At 40.8% G+C, this 20,649-nt stretch overlaps 1 protein-coding gene and 10 non-coding genes across 11 annotated transcripts in view; 8 read left to right on the forward strand and 3 right to left on the reverse strand.

The window, feature by feature from the left end:
* Positions 1-268: 268 nt before the first annotated feature.
* ldhd (lactate dehydrogenase D) overlaps positions 269-20,649 on the reverse strand; it is a 32,518-nt gene continuing 12,137 nt past the window's right edge. The window contains exons 5-11 of the mRNA XM_047595334.1: positions 4,371-4,530; positions 4,084-4,283; positions 3,530-3,658; positions 3,103-3,230; positions 2,771-2,861; positions 2,411-2,522; positions 269-848 (exon numbers count right to left, since the gene is read on the reverse strand). Of these exons, the coding sequence (XP_047451290.1) occupies positions 668-848; positions 2,411-2,522; positions 2,771-2,861; positions 3,103-3,230; positions 3,530-3,658; positions 4,084-4,283; positions 4,371-4,530 (1,001 nt within the window). The 3' untranslated portion in view covers positions 269-667. The remainder of the gene's footprint in view (positions 849-2,410; positions 2,523-2,770; positions 2,862-3,102; positions 3,231-3,529; positions 3,659-4,083; positions 4,284-4,370; positions 4,531-20,649) is intronic.
* On the forward strand, positions 4,777-4,847 carry trnag-gcc. The gene has a single exon. It is a non-coding gene; the product is annotated as a tRNA-Gly (tRNA).
* trnag-gcc lies at positions 5,326-5,396 on the reverse strand. Its single transcript has one exon. It is a non-coding gene; the product is annotated as a tRNA-Gly (tRNA).
* On the forward strand, positions 6,178-6,248 carry trnag-gcc. Its single transcript has one exon. It is a non-coding gene; the product is annotated as a tRNA-Gly (tRNA).
* trnag-gcc lies at positions 7,452-7,521 on the reverse strand. Its single transcript has one exon. It is a non-coding gene; the product is annotated as a tRNA-Gly (tRNA).
* Positions 8,113-8,183, forward strand: trnag-gcc. The gene has a single exon. It is a non-coding gene; the product is annotated as a tRNA-Gly (tRNA).
* On the forward strand, positions 8,581-8,651 carry trnag-gcc. The gene has a single exon. It is a non-coding gene; the product is annotated as a tRNA-Gly (tRNA).
* Positions 9,763-9,833, forward strand: trnag-gcc. The gene has a single exon. It is a non-coding gene; the product is annotated as a tRNA-Gly (tRNA).
* On the forward strand, positions 10,225-10,295 carry trnag-gcc. The gene has a single exon. It is a non-coding gene; the product is annotated as a tRNA-Gly (tRNA).
* Positions 11,538-11,608, forward strand: trnag-gcc. The gene has a single exon. It is a non-coding gene; the product is annotated as a tRNA-Gly (tRNA).
* trnag-gcc lies at positions 19,966-20,036 on the forward strand. The gene has a single exon. It is a non-coding gene; the product is annotated as a tRNA-Gly (tRNA).

The raw sequence follows: 20,649 nt of genomic DNA on the forward strand, positions 1-20,649 counted from the left end.
CCATGAGATTTTGGTTCTAATAAGAATAAAATAATTAACGGAGGATGATTTTATTAATTAGGACTCAGCACCAGCACCTATGAACGTGAGTTTAATGTCACATTTAAAATCACTTTTTTTTAGTTTTTAGTGAAAAGTGAAACCAAATAAGAACAAAAAAAAAGACGTTCATTAGCTCAAAACAGAAGGACACACAAAGCGACCGGAGAAAAAGATTCATGTTTCAGTTTTTATTTGTGTTTAAAGTTTTTTTTTTTTTTTGCAGTTGTTTGATTTGAACTGTAAATCAAAAAGGAACTGTACAAATCTTCACTTCCTGACTGATACAATAAACCAGAGCACACTCATTATTATCTATTCTAACATCACTGTTTCAACTGAAGAAAAGATCGTCTTCTTTTATTATAACTCAAATTTCACAAACAAAATAAAAGTTTCACAAGCTTTAATTGGATGCGTTTCACCACAATAAATAACAGATTCTCTTTCCATTAACCCCGTTAGATTTTTTTTTGCAGCTTTCTGAGCTTTTGGAGCAAAGATAAAAATGTTATAAATGTTATTTCAAGCAGCAGAAAACTTCATTCATGGTTTTGTTGATTTAACTGAGCGTCTATGATTTAATGGGAGGTACCTCTGAAGAGTTCACTCGGCTCAGACGGAAACGTTAAACGTCTCCCTGCTGCAGAATCTTCCCAGGATTCATCAGGTTCTGTGGGTCGAGTGTCTCCTTCAGATTCTGCATCACCTGTACGGCCAGAGGCCCCAGCTCCTCACAGAGCAGCGCTCGCTTCCCTAAACCCACCCCGTGCTCCCCGGTGCAGGTGCCGTCCATGGACAGAGCTCGCCTGCAAAAAAACAAAGAAAAAACATTGAGTTACTGATTTAACTTTCTGAGACTGAACAGAAATAACTAAACCTGAAATGTCACAATCTGAAAAACTAAAATCTCTCAACTCCAATCTGCAAACTACCATTTGTACCAAGATGCACTGTTGTTGTTGCTACTATGTTTCTATTGTTGATTTCATAAATTACATTTGTTCTATTTTCATAAATTACATTTGTTCTATTTTCTCCTTTATTCTGGAATGTTTTGCATTTATTTTTCATCCCTTCCGGGTTATTTTTTTACATGTTTTGGATCTCGTCATAGCTATTTTGCATATTATTGTCCCTTAATTTTTTAATGTTTTGCTGATTTCATGTTCTGAGACTGAACAGAAACAACTAAACCTGAAGACACTAATGTCACAATATGATCTGCAAAACTAAAATCTCTCAACTCCAATCTGCAAACTACCATTTGTACCAAGATGCACTGTTGTTGTTGCTACTATATTTCTATTGTTGATTTCATAAATTACATTTGTTCTATTTTCATAAATTACATTTGTTCTATTTTCTTTATTCTGAAATGTTTTGCATTTTTCCAGTTATTTTTCATCCCTTCCTGCTTATTTTTACATGTTTTGGATCTCGTCATAGCTATTTTGCATATTATTGTCCCTTAATTTTTTAATGTTTTTCTGATTTCATTTTCTGAGACTGAACAGAAATAACTAAACCCGAAGACACTAATGTCACAATCTGCAAAACTTAAATCTCTCAACTCTCAATCTGCAAACTACCATTTGTACCATGATGCACTGTTGTTGTTGCTACTACATTTCTGTTTTCATAAATTACATTTGTTCTATTTTCTCCTTTATTCTGGAATGTTTTGCATTTTTACACAGTTATTTTTCATCCCTTCCTGGTTATTTTTACATGTTTTGGTTCTCGTCAAAGCTATTTTGCATATTATTGTCCCTTTATTTTTTAATGAAGACACTAATGTCACAATATGATCTGGAAAGCTAAAACCTAAATTCAGCTCTTTTCAAAGAAATATTAAATTTAACTTCCTTCTTTCTAGTTTTGAATTTTAAATTCAAACTACGTCACAGTTCACACCCAATTTACACCAACACCTGATTAAATTGAAACCAGAAGTGAAGTTTAAACACAGGAATCTTTATCAAGTTTGCACACTTTGGATTTCTGTATTTAGTTTGACTGAAAAAGACGAGAAGATGTAAAAGCAGAACAAAAAAGACTTAAATGTCAGGTTTTCTGAGCCCGAGGAGTGGGATCATCATATATTTGAACTGTTCTTTAATGTAAATCTTATCAGTTTGTTTTGTGTATAAATAGATTTACTGTATAGTTGTAACTGTCTTATTGTATTTTAAAGCCTGGGACAAAGACTGTAAATTTGAAGTCTCATTTATATAAACATCACATTTTCCAGCTGTTGTATGTATCATCCCAGTTAAATGAACACAAATTAAAATAACTAATACATGTAACAATGAGGGTAAAGGGGTAAAAGGAGGATGTGAAGGTGCAGAGGGAGGCGGCGGTTCACCTGGCCAGTCTCTCTGAGAACAGGTGAACCCTCTGCAGCTCCTCGGGGTCCGTGGGATCCACGACCATCAGACAGTGGAAGTTCCCGTCGCCCACATGACCCGCGATGGGACCTGAAGGCAACGTCAACGTTCATCACAGCGGAAAATCTGGCGTTTACCTCATTTTATTCTGAGTCTGCTGCTGTATCTGCCTCCTCCTGCTGCTGTTTTCTTATCCTTCTGCACTTTATTACTGTTCACAGTTTGTTTTATACTTTTACTCGTGCCTTAGCCGCTACTATCTGAGCCATCTGCAACAAGAAAAAAGATTTATCCATCTAAGAATCTAATCTCCTGTGTCGGTTTTATCGCTGTTCCACCTGTGAGTCTGTTCTCAATCAGATCCTCCTTCGTCTCCACGATGATCTGAGGCAATCGAGACAGAGGGACACACACGTCTGTGGCGTAAGCCTGGAAACAAAAAAACACACAGAAATGAACAATAAGGTCACAGTGACGCATTCACAACAGAAACAAACGCCCATAATTCACGCCAGGGGCTCGGAACGAGGCGGATAATATTCTACTGTGTGTTTATTTACATGCAAACAAAGTCACTGAGATCTGGTCTGGATCGTGGCTGGAGATGCATGTGGAGAAAAACGTTGCTGATTCATAACAAACGGCTCCTGAACGTGTCGACAGCGTTTACCTTGCAGCCCGGCCTCAGAGCCTGAGCAGCGTACCAGGCGTCGTGACGAGCTTTCCACAGACGAGACCGCGTCTCAGTATCTCGCGCCCACTGGAAATCTGAGCCTCCGTTGCTCTGAGTGATCTCCTCTGTGGGAAGAGGTGGAAATATTAATGGTGTTCGGTGGCTGATCAGATCAGATCTGAGTTTTTGCATCATTTCTGCTCTCAGATTTTTTTTTTTTTTATGAGCAAATCTGAAATATGCATAAAAACTAGTGAATGGACAAGAAGCCTGAGGTGATAATAAAAACGTCAACAGATCATCTCCCACTGCCTCTGCTCTAGGTTTTAAAAGGCTGTTCAGATAATCTATGAAAGGTCCAGGTTAAATCTCTTACTAGAGATTATTAGCAAAATAAGACATTATTATTTTTATTGCTACTCACCGGTCGTGTTGACTTGTTCTTCGAGGCTTCGCTCTGAGCCGTGAAACTCCAGAAACAGCGTCGGGCTCACGGGGTAGGACAGCGAGCTGAACCTGTTGCAAGCGTCGATCATCACGTCGTCGAGAAACTCTGCACCAAAGTATAGAGGCGCAAAAAATGCTGAACTTTTAATATTGTACAAAGCTATAAATATGTCTTTTAATAAGTATTAGAAAGCGTCATTTATACAATTTTAAAGCCAAGTTAAATTTTGCAAGATTTTTGCAGCTTTTTTTTTGCAGCACTTTAATTATAGGTTGTACTTGTTCTTATCTGCAGAGTTTGAAGAATAAAGCAGTTTGTTTGTACTGACTTTATACTTTGTTTGTACATTAGTGAAGCTAACATTGTAATTTCTGTAATTTAAGTCTATTTATTATATTTAAGTATTTGTCCGTAATACAGTTAAAATAAGGGGAAGTGTTGACTTATTGTGCTGCAGGTTGATTTAAGGATATTTCCAGTAAAAGGACCAGAGTTAGTCTGAAACCCTGACGCCCTGACTTCCTCCTCACCGATGCGAGCGATGGGCACCCCGGCCTGAAGAACCTGGACGGTGCTGTCCACGGCGGCCTGGACGGACGGGAACGAGCACACGGCCGACACCATGGCCTCCGGGACGCCGTACAGGCGTAACGTGGTCTTGGTGATGATCCCCAACGTTCCCTCAGACCCCACGAACAGGTTTGTCAGGTTATAACCTGCTGACGTCTTCCTGAAGAGAGGAAACCAAACACACAGACATTAGAGGTTGCACTAAAAGGTTGCGTCCTAAACTTTGTGAGTAGCAGCTGATTGGTACCGAGGACGTCGGCCCTTCCCGGCCGTGTGTATGACCGTCCCGTCCGCCAGCACCACCTCCAGGTTCATGACGTTTTCCCTCATCGTGCCGTAGCGCACGGCGTTAGTACCGGACGCACTGGTGGCGGCCATGCCACACAGGGACGCATCAGCTCCAGGATCTGAAACAGAGGACCACACATTAGTTATTCAACACAATAACTGGTTTAACAAAACACAAGTTTAACCCTTGAGGCATCTTCAGGACCCAACGTGACACTTTGTTTGTTTTTGTTTGGCTCTCGACTCATGACCAAATTTGTCCCAATGACTCCCATTATAAGGGGAAAGGGGACATATTATAATGCTTTCTCCTTTAATACCTAATAGATCAAAGCCTCTTCCTTCAAAATATCAAGAAATTCCAAGCATTGGTGGTTCAGTGATAGAATTCTCGCCTGCCACGCGGGAGGCCCGGGTTCGATTCCCGGCCAATGCACACCTCCTTCTTTTCTACGCATGGAAAACTTTCCACTCTCCCTCCTCCACCACCACAGACATTCCTACTTCCACACTGAAGTCAAAGGAGAGACGACAGACTGCCGCTCGTACTGTAGAGGGGAAAGGGAAGGGGGGGGGCATGTAAACTAAGGCAAAACTGTCTTTTCTTGAAAGTACAACTATAATCTGTTTTTAATGTGTTAGACGTTTAGGAAAAATTAAACCGTACAACTACTGTGCATGAGCAGCTCGACAGAGAAAGTTGACTTGCCTCCAACATGCTAAATTTGGAGTCTCCGACTTGGTGGAAAAAAACAAAGCATGAACTCCGTGCAGCATAAATACTGAAACACTGAGAAGATTCTAACGCTGAAAAATAAAACACAACCACTGTGCGTGAGCGAAGAGAGTGAGGAGATCTATGGCATGTTGGAAACACTGTTTCTAGAGAAATTGATTAAGAAAAGTGTAGACGATGCATTGGCCGGGAATCGAACCCGGGCCTCCCGCGTGGCAGGCGAGAATTCTACCACTGAACCACCAATGCTTGTGTTTATGCCTTTTTTTCATGTTTTTTTTTTTTTTGGTTAGTTTTATGCAACATAGGCGCTCACACAGATAGAACTATCTAACCCTGTTCTTTGAAAAAACGCGACTCTTTCCCTCACTCTCCTTTTCCTCTATTCTTTCGCTTTCTTTTTCTCCCAACTTCCCTGTTTAAAGTTGAAATCTTCGCAGCGCTGAACCCCATTACTGTAAATAATATATCGTCGGAAAGCGCAGATTCTCAGCTCTGTCGGTTTCTCAAAGATGTTTCATCCAAGTCTTTAGATGTCTTTGACTAGAAGAGAAGAGTTGTAAAGAGTGTTGAAGAGATCTATGTCATGTTGGAAACACTTTCTAGAGAAGTTGATGAGGAAAAATGTTGGTTATGCATTGGCCGGGAATCGAACCCGGGCCTCCCTGTGCTGTTCAAAAAATAGGGTTAGATAGTTTTATTTGTGTGCCGCCTATGTTGAAAAGTAAAGTTCAAGTGCTCCTGGGAATAGGGAGCAAAGCTTCAGACTTAGGGCATTTCCTGACCATTTTTACAGCCATAATAACAAAATATGTCCAAACTGCCTCAGTCGGTAAAGGCTTGGTTGGCGTTGGTAGACGCTGCCTCCAGCATGCTAAAGCTAACAAAAAAAAATATATGTATATATATATATATATATATATATATATATAATATATATATATATATATATATATATAATATATAATATATATATATAATATATAATATATATAAAAAAAAAAAACATGAAAAAAAGCCATAAACACAAGCATTGGTGGTTCAGTGGTAGAATTCTCGCCTGCCACGCGGGAGGCCCGGGTTCGATTCCCGGCCAATGCATCATTGTCGTTTTTCCTAGTCAACTGTCTAGACAGGGAGTTTCCAACATGACATAGATCTCATCAGTGCTCTTTACAACTTTTCTCTTCTATTTAAAGTGGGGATATCGATGTCTGAAGATGATACTTGGATGAAACGTCTTTAAGAAACTCTTTATCTCCAGTCATACTTGTGTCGTTTAAAAATTCAACAATTGAGTGTTATTAAGAAGTTAGTAATGATTCAGAGTCAGTGACCACTTTTGTTGGCTTATTTGCAGATATTCTGCACAGAAGGAGACACACACACACATAGTGTAAAACCCAGAGGCTATGTCACCTCGTATATAAAATTAAAGGCTCGTTTGTTCCATCTGGATCTGGTGGAAGTGAACTTTCCACTTCTTGAGTCTTACTTCTGCATAGAAAGGAGACGATAAGGACAAAAGGAAGTGTATGCGAAGTCAAACGAGACGACTAAAAAGTCACATCTGCACAGAGAAAATGTAACGTAATGTCACACTTATTATGAACTTTCGGTGAATTTCTGCAGAACTTATTTTGACTTGTTATGAGCTCGTGTTGGCTAAACTGTCACTTAAGGAAATACATACAGCGTATATGAGAGAAGTAAAAATAAAAAAGTAATTTTCCATCACACTTGCATCAGCTTTGTTTTTTGGACATACTTTGACCACCCGGGTTTTTCACCGGGTCAACGACTCAGCAATCGACCAGAGATTTTATCGGCTCTGCCTTTAATTTTTATATATTTGGCCTCACAACTTCTCAGTGTTTCAGTCTGCATGCTGCCTGGAGCTCAGGGTGAAGTTGGAGACTCCAAATTTAGCATGTTGGAGGCTCGTCAACTTTCTCTGTGGAGTTGCTCATGCACAGTAGTTGGCAAAGATGTAGACATTGCTCCGTCTGTGCTCTGATCCAGCTAATAATAAACCCAATTGATAAAGTCTAGTTGTCCTTGTTTAAGGTTGTTTCTTTTGTGTGTAACATGATCTAGATGCTGAGAACCTGCACAGACTTAGGTTACGTCAAAGTATGTCCAAAAAAACAAAGCTGATACAAGTACGACTGGAGATGAAGAGTTTCTTAAAGAAGTTTCATCTTCAGACATCGATATCCCCACTTTGACTGGAAGAGAAGATGGTATCTATGTCATGTTGGAAACACTGTTTCTAGAGAAATTGATTAAGAAAAGTGTTGATTATGCATTGGCCGGGAATCGAACCCGGGCCTCCCCAAGGCAGGCGAGAATTCTACCACTGAACCACCAATGCTTGTGTTTATGGCTTTTTTCATGTTTTTTTTTTTGGTTAGTTTTACGCAACATAGGCGCTCACACAAATACAACTATCTAACCCTGTTTTTTTGAAAAAACACGACTCTTTCCCTCACTCTCCTTTTCCTCTATTTTTTCGCTTTCTTTTTCTCCCAACTTCTCCGTCAAAGTTGAAATCTTCACAGTGCTGAACCACATTACTGTAAATAATATATCGTCGGAAAGCGCAGATTCTCAGCTCTGTCAGTGTTGAAAAGCTTCTTAACGAAGTTTCATCCAAATCTTTAGGTGTCTTTGTTTAGAAAGGAAGAGTTGTAAAGAGTGTTGAAGAGATCTATGGCATGTTGGAAACACCCAGTCGAGAAAGTTGACTAGGAGCTCTCAGCTCCTCAGACTTAGGGCATTTCCTGACCATTTTACAGCCATAATAACAAAATATGTCCAAACTGCCTCAGTCTGTAAAGGCTTGGTTGGCGTTGGTAGACGCTGCCTCCAGCATGCTAAAGCTAACAAAAAAAATATATGTATATATATATATATGTGTATATATTAAAAAAAAAAAAAACATGAAAAAAAGCCATAAACACAAGCATTGGTGGTTCAGTGGTAGAATTCTCGCCTGCCACGCGGGAGGCCCGGGTTCGATTCCCGGCCAATGCATAACCAACATTTTTCCTCATCAACTTCTCTAGAAAGTGTTTCCAACATGCCATAGATCTCTTCAACACTCTTTACAACTCTTCTCTTCTAGTCAAAGACATCTAAAGATTTGGATGCAACGTCGTTAAGAAGCTTTTCAACACAGACAGAGCTGAGAATCTGCGCTTTCCGACAATGTAGTATTTACAGTAATGTGGTTCAGCACTGCGAAGATTCCAACTTTAAACAGGGAAGTTGGGAGAAAAGGAGAGCGAAAGAATAGAGGAAAAGGAAAGTGAGGGAAAAAATCGCGTTTTTTTAAAAAACGGGGTTAGATAGTTTTATTTGTGCGCAAGCGCCTATGTTGCATAAAACTAACCAAAAAAAAAAAAAACATGAAAAAAAGCCATAAACACAAGCATTGGTGGTTCAGTGGTAGAATTCTCGCCTGCCACGCGGGAGGCCCGGGTTCGATTCCCGGCCAATGCATGATCTACGTTTTTCTTATTCAATTTCTCTAGAAACAGTGTTTCCAACATGACATCGATCTCTTCAACACTCTTTACAACTTTTCTCTTCTAGTCAAAGTGGGGATATCGATGTCTGAAGATGACACTTTGATTAAACTTCTTTAAGAAACTCTTCATCTCCAGTCGTACTTGTATCAGCTTTGTTTTTTTGGACATACTTTGACTTTGACGTAACCTAAGTCTGTGCAGGTTCTCATGTTACACACAAAAGAAACAACCTTAAACAAGGACATCTAGACTTTATTAATTGGGTTTATTATTAGCTGGATCAGAGCACAGACGGAGCAATGTCTAGATCTTTGCCAACTACTGTGCATGAGCAACTCCACAGAGAAAGTTGACGAGCCTCCAACATGTTAAATTTGGAGTTTCCAACTTCACCCTGAGCTCCAGGCAGCATGCAGACTGAAACACTGAGAAGTTGTGAGGCCAAATAAATAAAAATTAAAGGACGAGCTGATAAAATCTCTGGTCGATTGCTGAGTCGTTGACCCGGTGAAAAACCCGGGTCGTCAAAGTATGTCCAAAAAACAAAGCTGATGCAAGTGTGATGGAAAATTACATTTTTATTTTTACTTCTCTCATATACGCTGTATGTATTTCCTTAAGTGACCTTTTAGCCAACACGAGCTCATAACAAGTCAAAATAAGTTCAGCAGAAGTTCACCGAAAGTTCATAATAAGTGTGACATTACGTTACATTTTCTATGTGCAGACTGAAGACTTTTTTGTTAGCTTTAGCATGCTGGAGGCAGCGTCTACCAACGCCAACCAAGCCTTTACAGACTGAGGCAGTTTGGACATATTTTGTTGTTATGGCTGTAAAATGGTCAGGAAATGCCCTAAGTCTGAAGCTTTGCTCCCTATTCCCAGGAGCACTTGAACTTTACTTTTCAACATAGGCGGCACACAAATAAAACTATCTAACCCTATTTTTTGAACAGCACAACCACTGTGCATGAGCAACTGGACAAGAAAGTCCCCCTAGCGTTGGTCGATGCTGCCTCCAACAAGCTAAAGTCAATATTTAATAGAAAAAAAAAAAACATGAAAAATATCCATAATTGCAAGCATTGGTGGTTCAGTGGTAGAATTCTCGCCTGCCACGCGGGAGGCCCGGGTTCGATTCCCGGCCAATGCATAATCAACATTTTTCCTCATCAACTTCTCTAGAAAGTGTTTCCAACATGACATAGATCTCATCAACACTCTTTACAACTCTTCCCTTCTAGTCACAGACATCTAAAGATTTGGATGAAACGTCTTTAGCAAACTTTTCAACACTGACAGAGCTGAGAATCTGCGCTTTCCGACGATATATTATTTACAGTAATGTGGTACAGCACTGTGAAGATTCCAACTTTAAACAGGGAAGTTGGGAGAAAAAGAAAGCGAAAGAATAGAGGAAAAGGAGAGTGAGGAAAAGAGTCGCGTTTTTTCAAAAAAACAGGGTTAGATAGTTGTATCTGTGTGAGCGCCTATGTTGCGTAAAACTAACCAAAAAAAAAACATGAAAAAGGCCATAAACACAAGCATTGGTGGTTCAGTGGTAGAATTCTCGCCTGCCACGCGGGAGGCCCGGGTTCGATTCCCGGCCAATGCATCATCTATACTTTTCTTAATCAATTTCTCTAGAAACAGTGTTTCCAACATGACATAGATGCCATCTTCTCTTCTCAAAGTGGGGATATCGATGTCTGAAGATGAAACTTCTTTAAGAAACTCTTCATCTCCAGTCGTACTTGTATCAGCTTTGTTTTTTTGGACATACTTTGACATAACCTAAGTCTGTGCAGGTTCTCAGCATCTAGATCATGTTACACACAAAAGAAACAACCTTAAACAAGGACATCTAGACTTTATCAATTGGGTTTATTATTAGCTGGATCAGAGCACAGACGGAGCAATGTCTAGATCTTTGCCAACTACTGTGCATGAGCAACTCCACAGAGAAAGTTGACGAGCCTCCAACATGCTAAATTTGGAGTTTCCAACTTCACCCTGAGCTCCAGGCAGCATGCAGACTGAAACACTGACAAGTTTTAAGGCCAAATATAAAAATTAAAGGCAGAGCAGGGTTCCTGTTCACTTCACAGGCCATAGATCTCTTCAGTATTCTTTCCAACTTTCTAGGCAAAGACGTCTAAGGATTTGGATGAAACGTCTTTAAAAAATGTTTTAACTCCAGTTGTATTTGAGTTGAAGAAACAAAAGAAACAAGGCTGAAACAAGGACAACTAGACTGGTAGAGTTTCTTCAACACTTTTCATCCCAAGTATGTTTAAATATGAAGGACAGACATATGATACTCCTTTGAATGCGCACAAATCCAGAAAACACAGATGATTGAAAGACGACTAAAGGAATGTGTGAAATTGTAAAACCAAACCAATCTGAACATCCATCACCAAGAGGTTTCACCACTGTTCACACCTTGGGACTGGAGTCTTTGGACATTAATGGTTCGTTAAGAGAATCATTCATTGTGAAAAGATCTCCTAGAAGTTTCCTCCAATTTTAGTGACTATCTGGTCGTTAACATAAAAACAGTAAAAGTTAAAGGCAAAGCAGCGTTCCTGTTCACTTCACAACCTGGTAACTTAAATATCTTTCATATCTGTTCCTTTTCCTGAAAATTCAACCACAATCTGTTTATAATGAGTTACATGGTTGGTAAAAAAAAATGTAACAACCAACCACAGCAGCACAACCACTGTGCATGAGCAACTCAACAAAGAAAGTTGCGTTACTGTTGGCAAACGTTGCCTCCAACATGCTAAATAAAAAAACAACAGATATAACTTAAAAAAAAAAAAAAAATCATGAAAAAACACCATAAACACAAGCATTGGTGGTTCAGTGGTAGAATTCTCGCCTGCCACGCGGGAGGCCCGGGTTCGATTCCCGGCCAATGCATAATCAACATTTTTCTTAATCAACTTCTCTAGAAACAGTGTTTCCAACATTAGTCCATGGGCCAGACCGGATTTCGGTATCAGTCAAAGGGACGAAGGCTACCTATATTTTTTGGATAGATATATGTCTGTAGATAATTTTTTTGTATGATAGCCTTTCCAGGTGAGTAGCTAAATATTGGTTATCAGCTCATGAAATCAACCACCCCCTAAGGAAAACTGTGTGTTAGACGCATGTGCATAATCTGTTTTACCCTCATGATTAGGACTTTTCTCAATGTTCAATAACATTGTGTTTGGTATCATTTTAAAGGGGACCTTCTAAGCTTTCATTTAAACCCAGTTGTGAACCTGTCTAATAAATATGGAGGTCACTGCAGCTCATCAAACCATCAAAAGCATACATTTTTTTACATTTTACGCCTAAACTATGTTCTTTCTTTTAATCCTGTAGGACATAGGAGCATCAGAAACACAAAACACAAGTACCACAACATTCACCTGACTATAAGGTTTCAGAAAATATATAACATGCCCATATAATTTCATTGTGAGAATTCAAGATGGCGTCCGAGTCCATCTTTACCCATTTTCAACTTTTGATCTTGACAACGCAGATGGTCATGTAATACCTCTTTTTGTATGTTTACAAGGGCGGGAAGTTCATTTCCAGGGTTATTTTTGAGATACAAGGTCAAATTCAAGGTCATTTGAAGGTCAAATTTGATATGATTAATGGCACATCTGAGGCCAATGCACATCCAATCAGCCAATCAACTGTCAATATATCCATGTATAATATATTCATATTATAAAATTGTGAGAAGTGACTGTGAGCCTGAAGTTTTTCAAAGTCTCTTTTTACAAAATACAAACCAGATTTAGCTGGTTAGGTCACACAGTGGTCTCTATAGGTTACATTTGTTAAAATACACAATGAACATCTACGCTAACAAATAAGTAATATCACAATAAAATAGAAAACAAAAATATGATTCAAAAACTTAAATATTTTAATAATTTGAACAATATTAACATCATCATAACTATAATATAACTATCTCAAATCAAGTCCATCACCACACTGTGTCACTCTCGTCATCTGACTCCCCAACTTCAAAATGAGGCTCTGGATCTTCCTGCAGTTTTTGGTTACTACAGGTCTGTAACCTGCACATGTTTGTGCATGTCAGACCATTTGACAGGCATGTGCAGCTTGGCATTGTGCATGAATGAACACACTTGCATCCAGTAGGGCTCGGCACCACTGGGTCAGCCTGCAGACAGCACTTCCAGATTGCTGCTTGGTAGTTTGCTCGTTGAGCATGCATATAGAGGCAGTCTCTACAGGGTGGCAACTGGTGGGACTCAACTTTTCCCCTTTTGGTGGTGAAGAGTTGATAGCGCAGTTGGTTGACCTCACCAGTGTTGCTTGTAGCAGCATACATGCGGCAGGTGACCCATTCGATTTTTTCAAACAGATCATCACTAATGTCCCATGATTGCCCCAGTCGACTAAAAGTCTCTTGGCAGGCAGTGTCCTTTGTTGCCATCTTCAGGGCATTCAGCTTCCCTCGACCAGCAAATGCACTGACACTATCACAGCCTGTGAAGGCATGTAAGCCAATTAGACTGTCACAGACAGAGTGTCCAAGTGAGCTTGCCAGTTTGCTGATGTCAACAAACCGCATGCGGTTCTGTGTCCCACACCTCTGGTATATGGGACAAGAGATGTCCTTCTGGAAGCCAAGACAAAGCATCATGACATCAGTGTCCTCGGCTGTAATGATAACTGCTTTTGAGCCTGTGTTTGCTGCATCCAGTGCATGAAGTAGTAGGCGAGTGTCTGCCTCTTCTTGTGTTGAGTACAGCTCTGATACTTCCTCACACTCATCCTCTCTCATCATGTAGCAGGTTTCCTCACAGGTCATGTACAACACCTTGCCATGTAGCATTTCTCTATATCGTGGGCGTTTCCACTCTTCTACCAGAAACTTGATGAGACTGGCCTTGTTTGACGGACTGCAAAGGAATGTTCTCCACTGCTGTATGTGATGTCCACTTGTGAGGTTCTTGTACTGGAGAGTGATATCTCTACCCCGGTTTAGTCGTTCAGCAGTTTTGATCGAAGTCTGGCGGTAGACATCAAATACCACATCAATCCTTTCACTCTCTGCTCCCTCATGAAGAACATAGGTGAAGGCTGACTCTGCAATCTGTGCAAAGGTCTTGTTGTTGCCATTCAGTTTTTGGACCAGACTCATCCCATCAATGATGGTTGTAGATGGTGTTGGGATCTGTTCAGCAGGAGACACATTCTTTTCCAGCTCTCTGGCAAGTGCAGCCTTGTTTGTTTTTCGCAGGGATCCATCAGCATTTGCCAGGGCCCATGGCAGTGGACCCAGTGGGTGGGCAAGGACATCCTTCATGTTCACCTTCCTGTGTTCAGCCACCAGGATCATGTGGCTGAAAAGGTTTCTATCTGCCTCAAGAACCACATTTTTTCCTTTCGTCCCATGAGATGTCTTTTTGCTGACCTTGGAGAATGTCTTCAGACTTTGCTTGGTCATCCTGTCATAAAATTTTGAAGAGGAGTTCTCATCTAACCTGGTTTGCTTAAAAACCTGGTAGGCCTCCTCCCCGATCTCATGAGCTCTCAAGAGATCCCTGGTTACATCAGGTGGAGCCAAGAAGCCAGTGGACAGGCTAACCAGATCGGACTCATCAGGGGACAAAGGATTGAGCCAGTTGTTCTCCATAAGATCAATGAGAGACTGGACATCTGCCTCATCTCTTTGGATCCTTGGACCCTGTAGATCTGGATGGGATAGTTTGGACATGCTTTGGCCTGTCAGGTCTCTCAGCTGTCTGAGGTACATGCTTCTGTACTCAGCTGTTAAATAATATTTACTCACAGCTCCTGGCTTCAAGCTGAATCCCTTTGTCCCTCCAGCGGTCTGGGTGTCTTTGTTCACTGTTTCTTCTATGGCTTGATCAACAGGGATTCGACCAAAAGGATTTGTGGAGGCCAGTTGAACTGAGAAGCCCCCATTCATGAACTCCATGTATACATCTGGGTGTGTGGTGGGAAGCTGACACATCTGGGTGTAGTAATATGAAAGGTACCGTGCATAATTCATTCTATCATATGCAAAACACCAGGGGATCATTGCACGAATACTTCCCAGGTGAAGCATCCAGTCTCCCTCTCTAGATGCTCGGATGAGCCCTAACAAGATTTCAACCATGTCCAAATAGGACATCCAAAAGGATGAGAGGCTGCCGTTTCCATCTCTGAGGAATTTGCGGTACACTTCAAACAGTTCCATGATGCGTGTGCAAGAACTGTTGCCGAGAACCTCCTTCAAAGTGTCTTGGGAGACGTTGTTCCCAAGACAGTCAATTGTTTTCAGTGTCTCTTCCAGGTGAACCAGGTCATTCATGTCAGTTGCCTCCAACCAAGACAGGAACCCATTCCATGTCAGTCGCATGAGAGCCTCATACAGGAGCTTGTGTAGTCGCACACCCCTGTTGTATTTACGGCCATCCATAACACCAGAAACTGAGCCTTCTGCAACCACACCAGACTCAATGCAGAGGTCTCGGAGTCCAGCATCTTGGAAACGTTTTCCAATGATTGCCATCAGTGTGCAGATGGTGTGGAATACCCCAAGCCTGATGATGATGTTCTGAAACTTGTTGTGATGTTTCCATGTGATCTCAGCAGCCTTTGCATACAGGGCTTGGTCAAATACACAGACAATCTCTTTCAGGCTTAAGTCTTGCATGATGCTGAGTGACTGGTTGAGCACTTCATTGACCGTAGACATTTGTGTTGCTGGAGCATTGATGGTAGGAAGGTAGCCTACATTGTCAGGGATGACGATTATGTCACCTCGAGTCAGGATGTTGAAGCCAGTCCAACTGCTGACTGACTGGTGTTCTTGCTGTGAAATGCGTGCAAGGATCCAAACAAGGTTCTTGTTTCTGGCAAGATGAGTATTGGCAGCAGTATCAACATGTGTACTTTTGCTTTCTGGTGGCCCCACTCGTTGTCCAGCATTGTAAGTTGGCAGCATTTGCAGGGGTGCATCAATACTTCTTTTCTTTGTTTTCGCAACACTGGCCATGGGTTGGACAGGAACTTGGTTAACTCGCTTTGCTTGCACAGCAATGCCATTGACTCTATGAGATGTTCCCTCACCACTGATGGTTTCTTCCAGACGATCAATATTGTCCCAGGCTAAAGTTGTGAATATTCTTGGATGGATGTTACCTGGTAAGGCTGTATCTCTCCCTGATGACGAGAGCTTCTGGAAACACAAGGCAGTGTCAATCTCTGCCATCTGGGAATAGGATACACTGTGCCCAAGTCGGTTGAGGATGTTTATCAACTCCACACTTCCTGTTAATGACTTGACACTAAATGGCAGAACAATGCGCTTAGAAGGCTTGATTTTTCCACATGTCACTGCATATACTATGTCTTGGCCAAATGATTGCAGTAGTCGCTTAACTCTCTGGGCTGCATGAACAGGATCATTAGAGCCTGTGAGTAGATAGCACAGGAACACAGCAAGCGATGCTGGAATGGTCGGACACTCTGTTTCTGGTTTGACTTCAGGTGGCCAGGCTTGGGGAATGTCTTGACTTTTGATGTCTGCCCTCAATTTGATGGCTGCTTTGGCTATACAATCCTGTGCACTGGTACTTTTCAGGATTTGTAGCTCACTTCTGAGAGACTGATTTTGGATGACTAGTTCTCTAATGGACAGGTTGTCTGGATAGAGGAGGAGTTTTCCATTTTCATCAGGGAAGATGTGTAAGGCTCCAGCAAACTCAATCTCCAGCTTCCTGCGTAAATTCTTCATGGTTGATGCCTTCACTTGGGAAATTCCTCTTGAGTTTATTGACACAACCAGTCTAGATGTGAGCTCAGTCATTGTCATCACTCGAGGATTGCTGAAAAGCTCTGTTCTGATGAAGAGGAACAGCTCACTATAGGACAGATTCAGAGCCACTTCATACTGTGATGCAGCACTACCTTCATCATCATCATAGTCATCTTCGTAACTGGCTGCCTCTTCACAGAGCATCTCTTTTTGGAAAGCCCCTCTTGTGTAGTCTCTGTAGCATGATCTGTGGTACCTCCCCTCAGCTGCTACCAGGTCTCTACTCAGTACTGCGAGGATCCGGCTGTCCATTTTATTTTGAGCTATGGTCCGGATTGTTTCATCAGCACGCAGTTGCTGACACTTTACCAATGCTTCTCTGGTGTGCTTTCCTTTGGCATATTTGCTGTTTTTTTGACAAAATATACATTGTGCATCATAGATCCGTGATGTACTTGGGGTATCTCGAACTGCTCTCTTGTTTTTTTCCTCTTCAACAGAGACACTGACACATAGCTGGCAGATGGCAGCAAGCTGTTTCTTCATGGTAAATATACTGCGACACTTCCTGTGGTAATAGATTGCTGGAACCTCTTCCTCAGTAATGTCTTTTGCCAGTTCCAAAATGGGCTGATGATTTCGTATCTGAGCTGCTCGGAGCAGAGTTTTCCAGGAATCAACATTCTGTACAAAAACTAGCTTATCAGTATCATCAGAACAATGAATGATGCACTCCATCCGTGGTTTTTTTGGTGGCGTTGGGCTTTCACTTCGTTCTTTGGTGGCCATATTCCATCAAATTTCAACTGCAACATGAATTCAAAATATATTAGATATATTATGTCATGCATTTATGTACCGTATATCAGTGGTCCCCAACCCGTGGGCCATGGACCGTTACTAGTCCGTGGGTCAATTGGTACCGGGCCACATGAAAAGAATACATAACTTACATTGTTTCCGTTTTATTTAGTTTCTGATGCATTATTTTATATATTATATATATTATTCATCATACCATTTTTATGCCGGTCGTATCACCTTTTTTTGTTGTATTTACAGGGCTTTCCACTAGCCAGCCATTGTTAGACAATAAACAGTGTGTTTCTTCTGTATTTTTAAAACGGCGTGTGGATAAGGAGTCAGAATGCAGCTACCTGCAGCACTGAATCTGGCGTCACAACGTTACCTTTCAACTTGTGTGATTTACGAGACGTTGTGTTGTTTCAGTACCATGGACAGCGTTTGTTTGTTGCGTGTCGGTGGCGCTCACAGAGCGGTGCCTTTGCATTCGGTGGTTATATGCAAGGACAGTAAACACATGAATGCATATCTTTTGGTTGTAAGACAAAAGACAATTTACGCGAAAGTGACGTGATGTGTGTGAAAGTGACAAGTAGCTTCATATGCTACAATTGTTAGCTGCAGTTGGCCGAACTCTTCCGTGCCGGGGGAGGGGCGCGCACCAAAGGCGAGTCGACCGGGGTGGTGAAAGCGGTAAAAATAAGCATTATGTCTCTGCGCGCGCACACACACACACACACACACACACACACACACACACACACACACACACACACACACACACGGATGAGTTTTTCTTTCTTGTTCAATGAAGTCGGCGGTGATCAGAGTAATTTGTGATTATCGGTACAAGCAGCGCGAATCACAACTTAAATGAATGCGGTTCCGTTTTACATTATTGTCAGTACGTTAGATAAGCATTAAAATTGATTAAAATCGAACATTAATATTTAGAGCCTGGGGGCTATAAAAATAATAGTCATTAAAGTAGCCGGCTGGACTTAATTTTGTAGTGGGCTCTATGGCCGGCAGCGGCGCTTGTGGAAAGCCCTGTATCCATCCGCCACAATTAAAGGCCGGTCCGTGAAAATATTGACGGACATAAAACCGGTCCATGGCGCAAAACAGGTTGGGGACCGCTGATGTACATTAAAAATATATCTAGGATATACTCTGATTCTCTCCTGAATATGCTTTCTTTAGCAAATTTTGCTGCATCAAACATCATACTTTACTAGCTAAAATTATGCTAGCGAGGCTAACGTTAGTTTTCAGTTCTTGCTAGATAGCCACTAAAACAGTCTTACATACTCCACAGTACTAAATCTGAAGCAAATTAAATATAATTGAAGGGAATGTATGTGTTGATAAAATGATCATAGAAATAAAACAAACCTTGCTTTGCTTGTTTTTTGATTGTGATTGTTGATAGAACAGCAGTGGTGGCGTGATATTTACTCTTCTTCTTTCTGTTGTGGTGGACTTGGTTACTGTGGTTACTTCAACTGGAGGACAGTATAATTCTAAATTTGACATTTGACCTTCAAATGACCTTGAATTTGACCTTGTATCTCAAAAATAACCCTGGAAATGAACTTCCCGCCCTTGTAAACATACAAAAAGAGGTATTACATGACCATCTGCGTTGTCAAGATCAAAAGTTGAAAATGGGTAAAGATGGACTCGGACGCCATCTTGAATTCTCACAATGAAATTATATGGGCATGTTATATATTTTCTGAAACCTTATAGTCAGGTGAATGTTGTGGTACTTGTGTTTTGTGTTTCTGATGCTCCTATGTCCTACAGGATTAAAAGAAAGAACATAGTTTAGGCGTAAAATGTAAAAAAATGTATGCTTTTGATGGTTTGATGAGCTGCAGTGACCTCCATATTTATTAGACAGGTTCACAACTGGGTTTAAATGAAAGCTTAGAAGGTCCCCTTTAAAATGATACCAAACACAATGTTATTGAACATTGAGAAAAGTCCTAATCATGAGGGTAAAACAGATTATGCACATGCGTCTAACACACAGTTTTCCTTAGGGGGTGGTTAACTTCATGAGCTGATAACCAATATTTAGCTACTCACCTGGAAAGGCTATCATACAAAAAAATTATCTACAGACATATATCTATCCAAAAAATATAGGTAGCCTTCGTCCCTTTGACTGATACCGAATAGTGAAATTTTGGGCTCTGGCCCATGGACTACATGCCATAGATCTCTTCAACACTCTTTACAACTCTTCTCTTCTAGTCAAAGTGGGAATATATGTATATGTATGTATATATATATATATATATATATATATATATATACATATATACATATATATATGTCTGAAGATGATACTTGTTTAAGAAACTCTTCAACTCCAGTTGTACTTGTATCAGCTTTGTTTTTTGGATATACTTTGATTTTGACAGTGAGGGTGACTCTATCTATCTCTTCCTGAAAGTTCAACCATAATCTGTTTTTTATGACTCACATGGTTGGTAAAAATGAAATGACCAACTGTAACAGCACAATCACTGTGCATGAGCAACTGGACAGAGAAAGTCCCCCTAGCGTTGGTCGATGCTGCCTCCAACATGCTAAAGCTAATTCAATATTTAATAGAAAAAAAAAAAAACATGAAAAAAAGCCATTAACACAAGCATTGGTGGTTCAGTGGTAGAATTCTCGCCTGCCACGCGGGAGGCCCGGGTTCGATTACCGGCCAATGCATCAGCAGTTTTTGGTTTCTGCTTAAGGTCGTGGTTTTACATTGCAACTGTTATTTGCGTGAGTCAGTGTGACAGACTGACCTGTGTACAGACTCGTCTCTACCATGTTGTTCTCTTACAGCTTGCTCTTTAAAACTTTTCTCTTCTAGTCAAAGTGGGAATATCGATGTCTGAAGATGAAACTTCTTTAAGAAACTCTTCATCTCCAGTCGTACTTGTATCAGCTTTGTTTTTTTGGACATACTTTGACGTAACCTAAGTCTGTGCAGGTTCTCAGCATCTCGATCATGTTACACACAAAAGAAACAACCTTAAACAAGGACATCTAGACTTTATTAATTGGGTTTATTATTAGCTGGATCAGAGCACAGACGGAGCAATGTCTAGATCTTTGCCAACTACTGTGCATGAGCAACTCGACAGAGAAAGTTGACGAGCCTCCAACATGCTAAATTTGGAGTTTCCAACTTCACTCTGAGCTCCAGGCAGCATGCAGACTGAAACACTGAGAAGTTGTGAGGCCAAATATATAAAAATTAAAGGCAGAGCAGCGTTCCTGTTCACTTCACAACCTGGTAACTTAAATATCTTTCATATCTGTTCCTTTTCCTGAA

Source organism: Mugil cephalus, chromosome 10, assembly GCF_022458985.1.
Source record: "Mugil cephalus isolate CIBA_MC_2020 chromosome 10, CIBA_Mcephalus_1.1, whole genome shotgun sequence".
NCBI classification, from domain to species: Eukaryota; Metazoa; Chordata; class Actinopteri; order Mugiliformes; family Mugilidae; genus Mugil; species Mugil cephalus.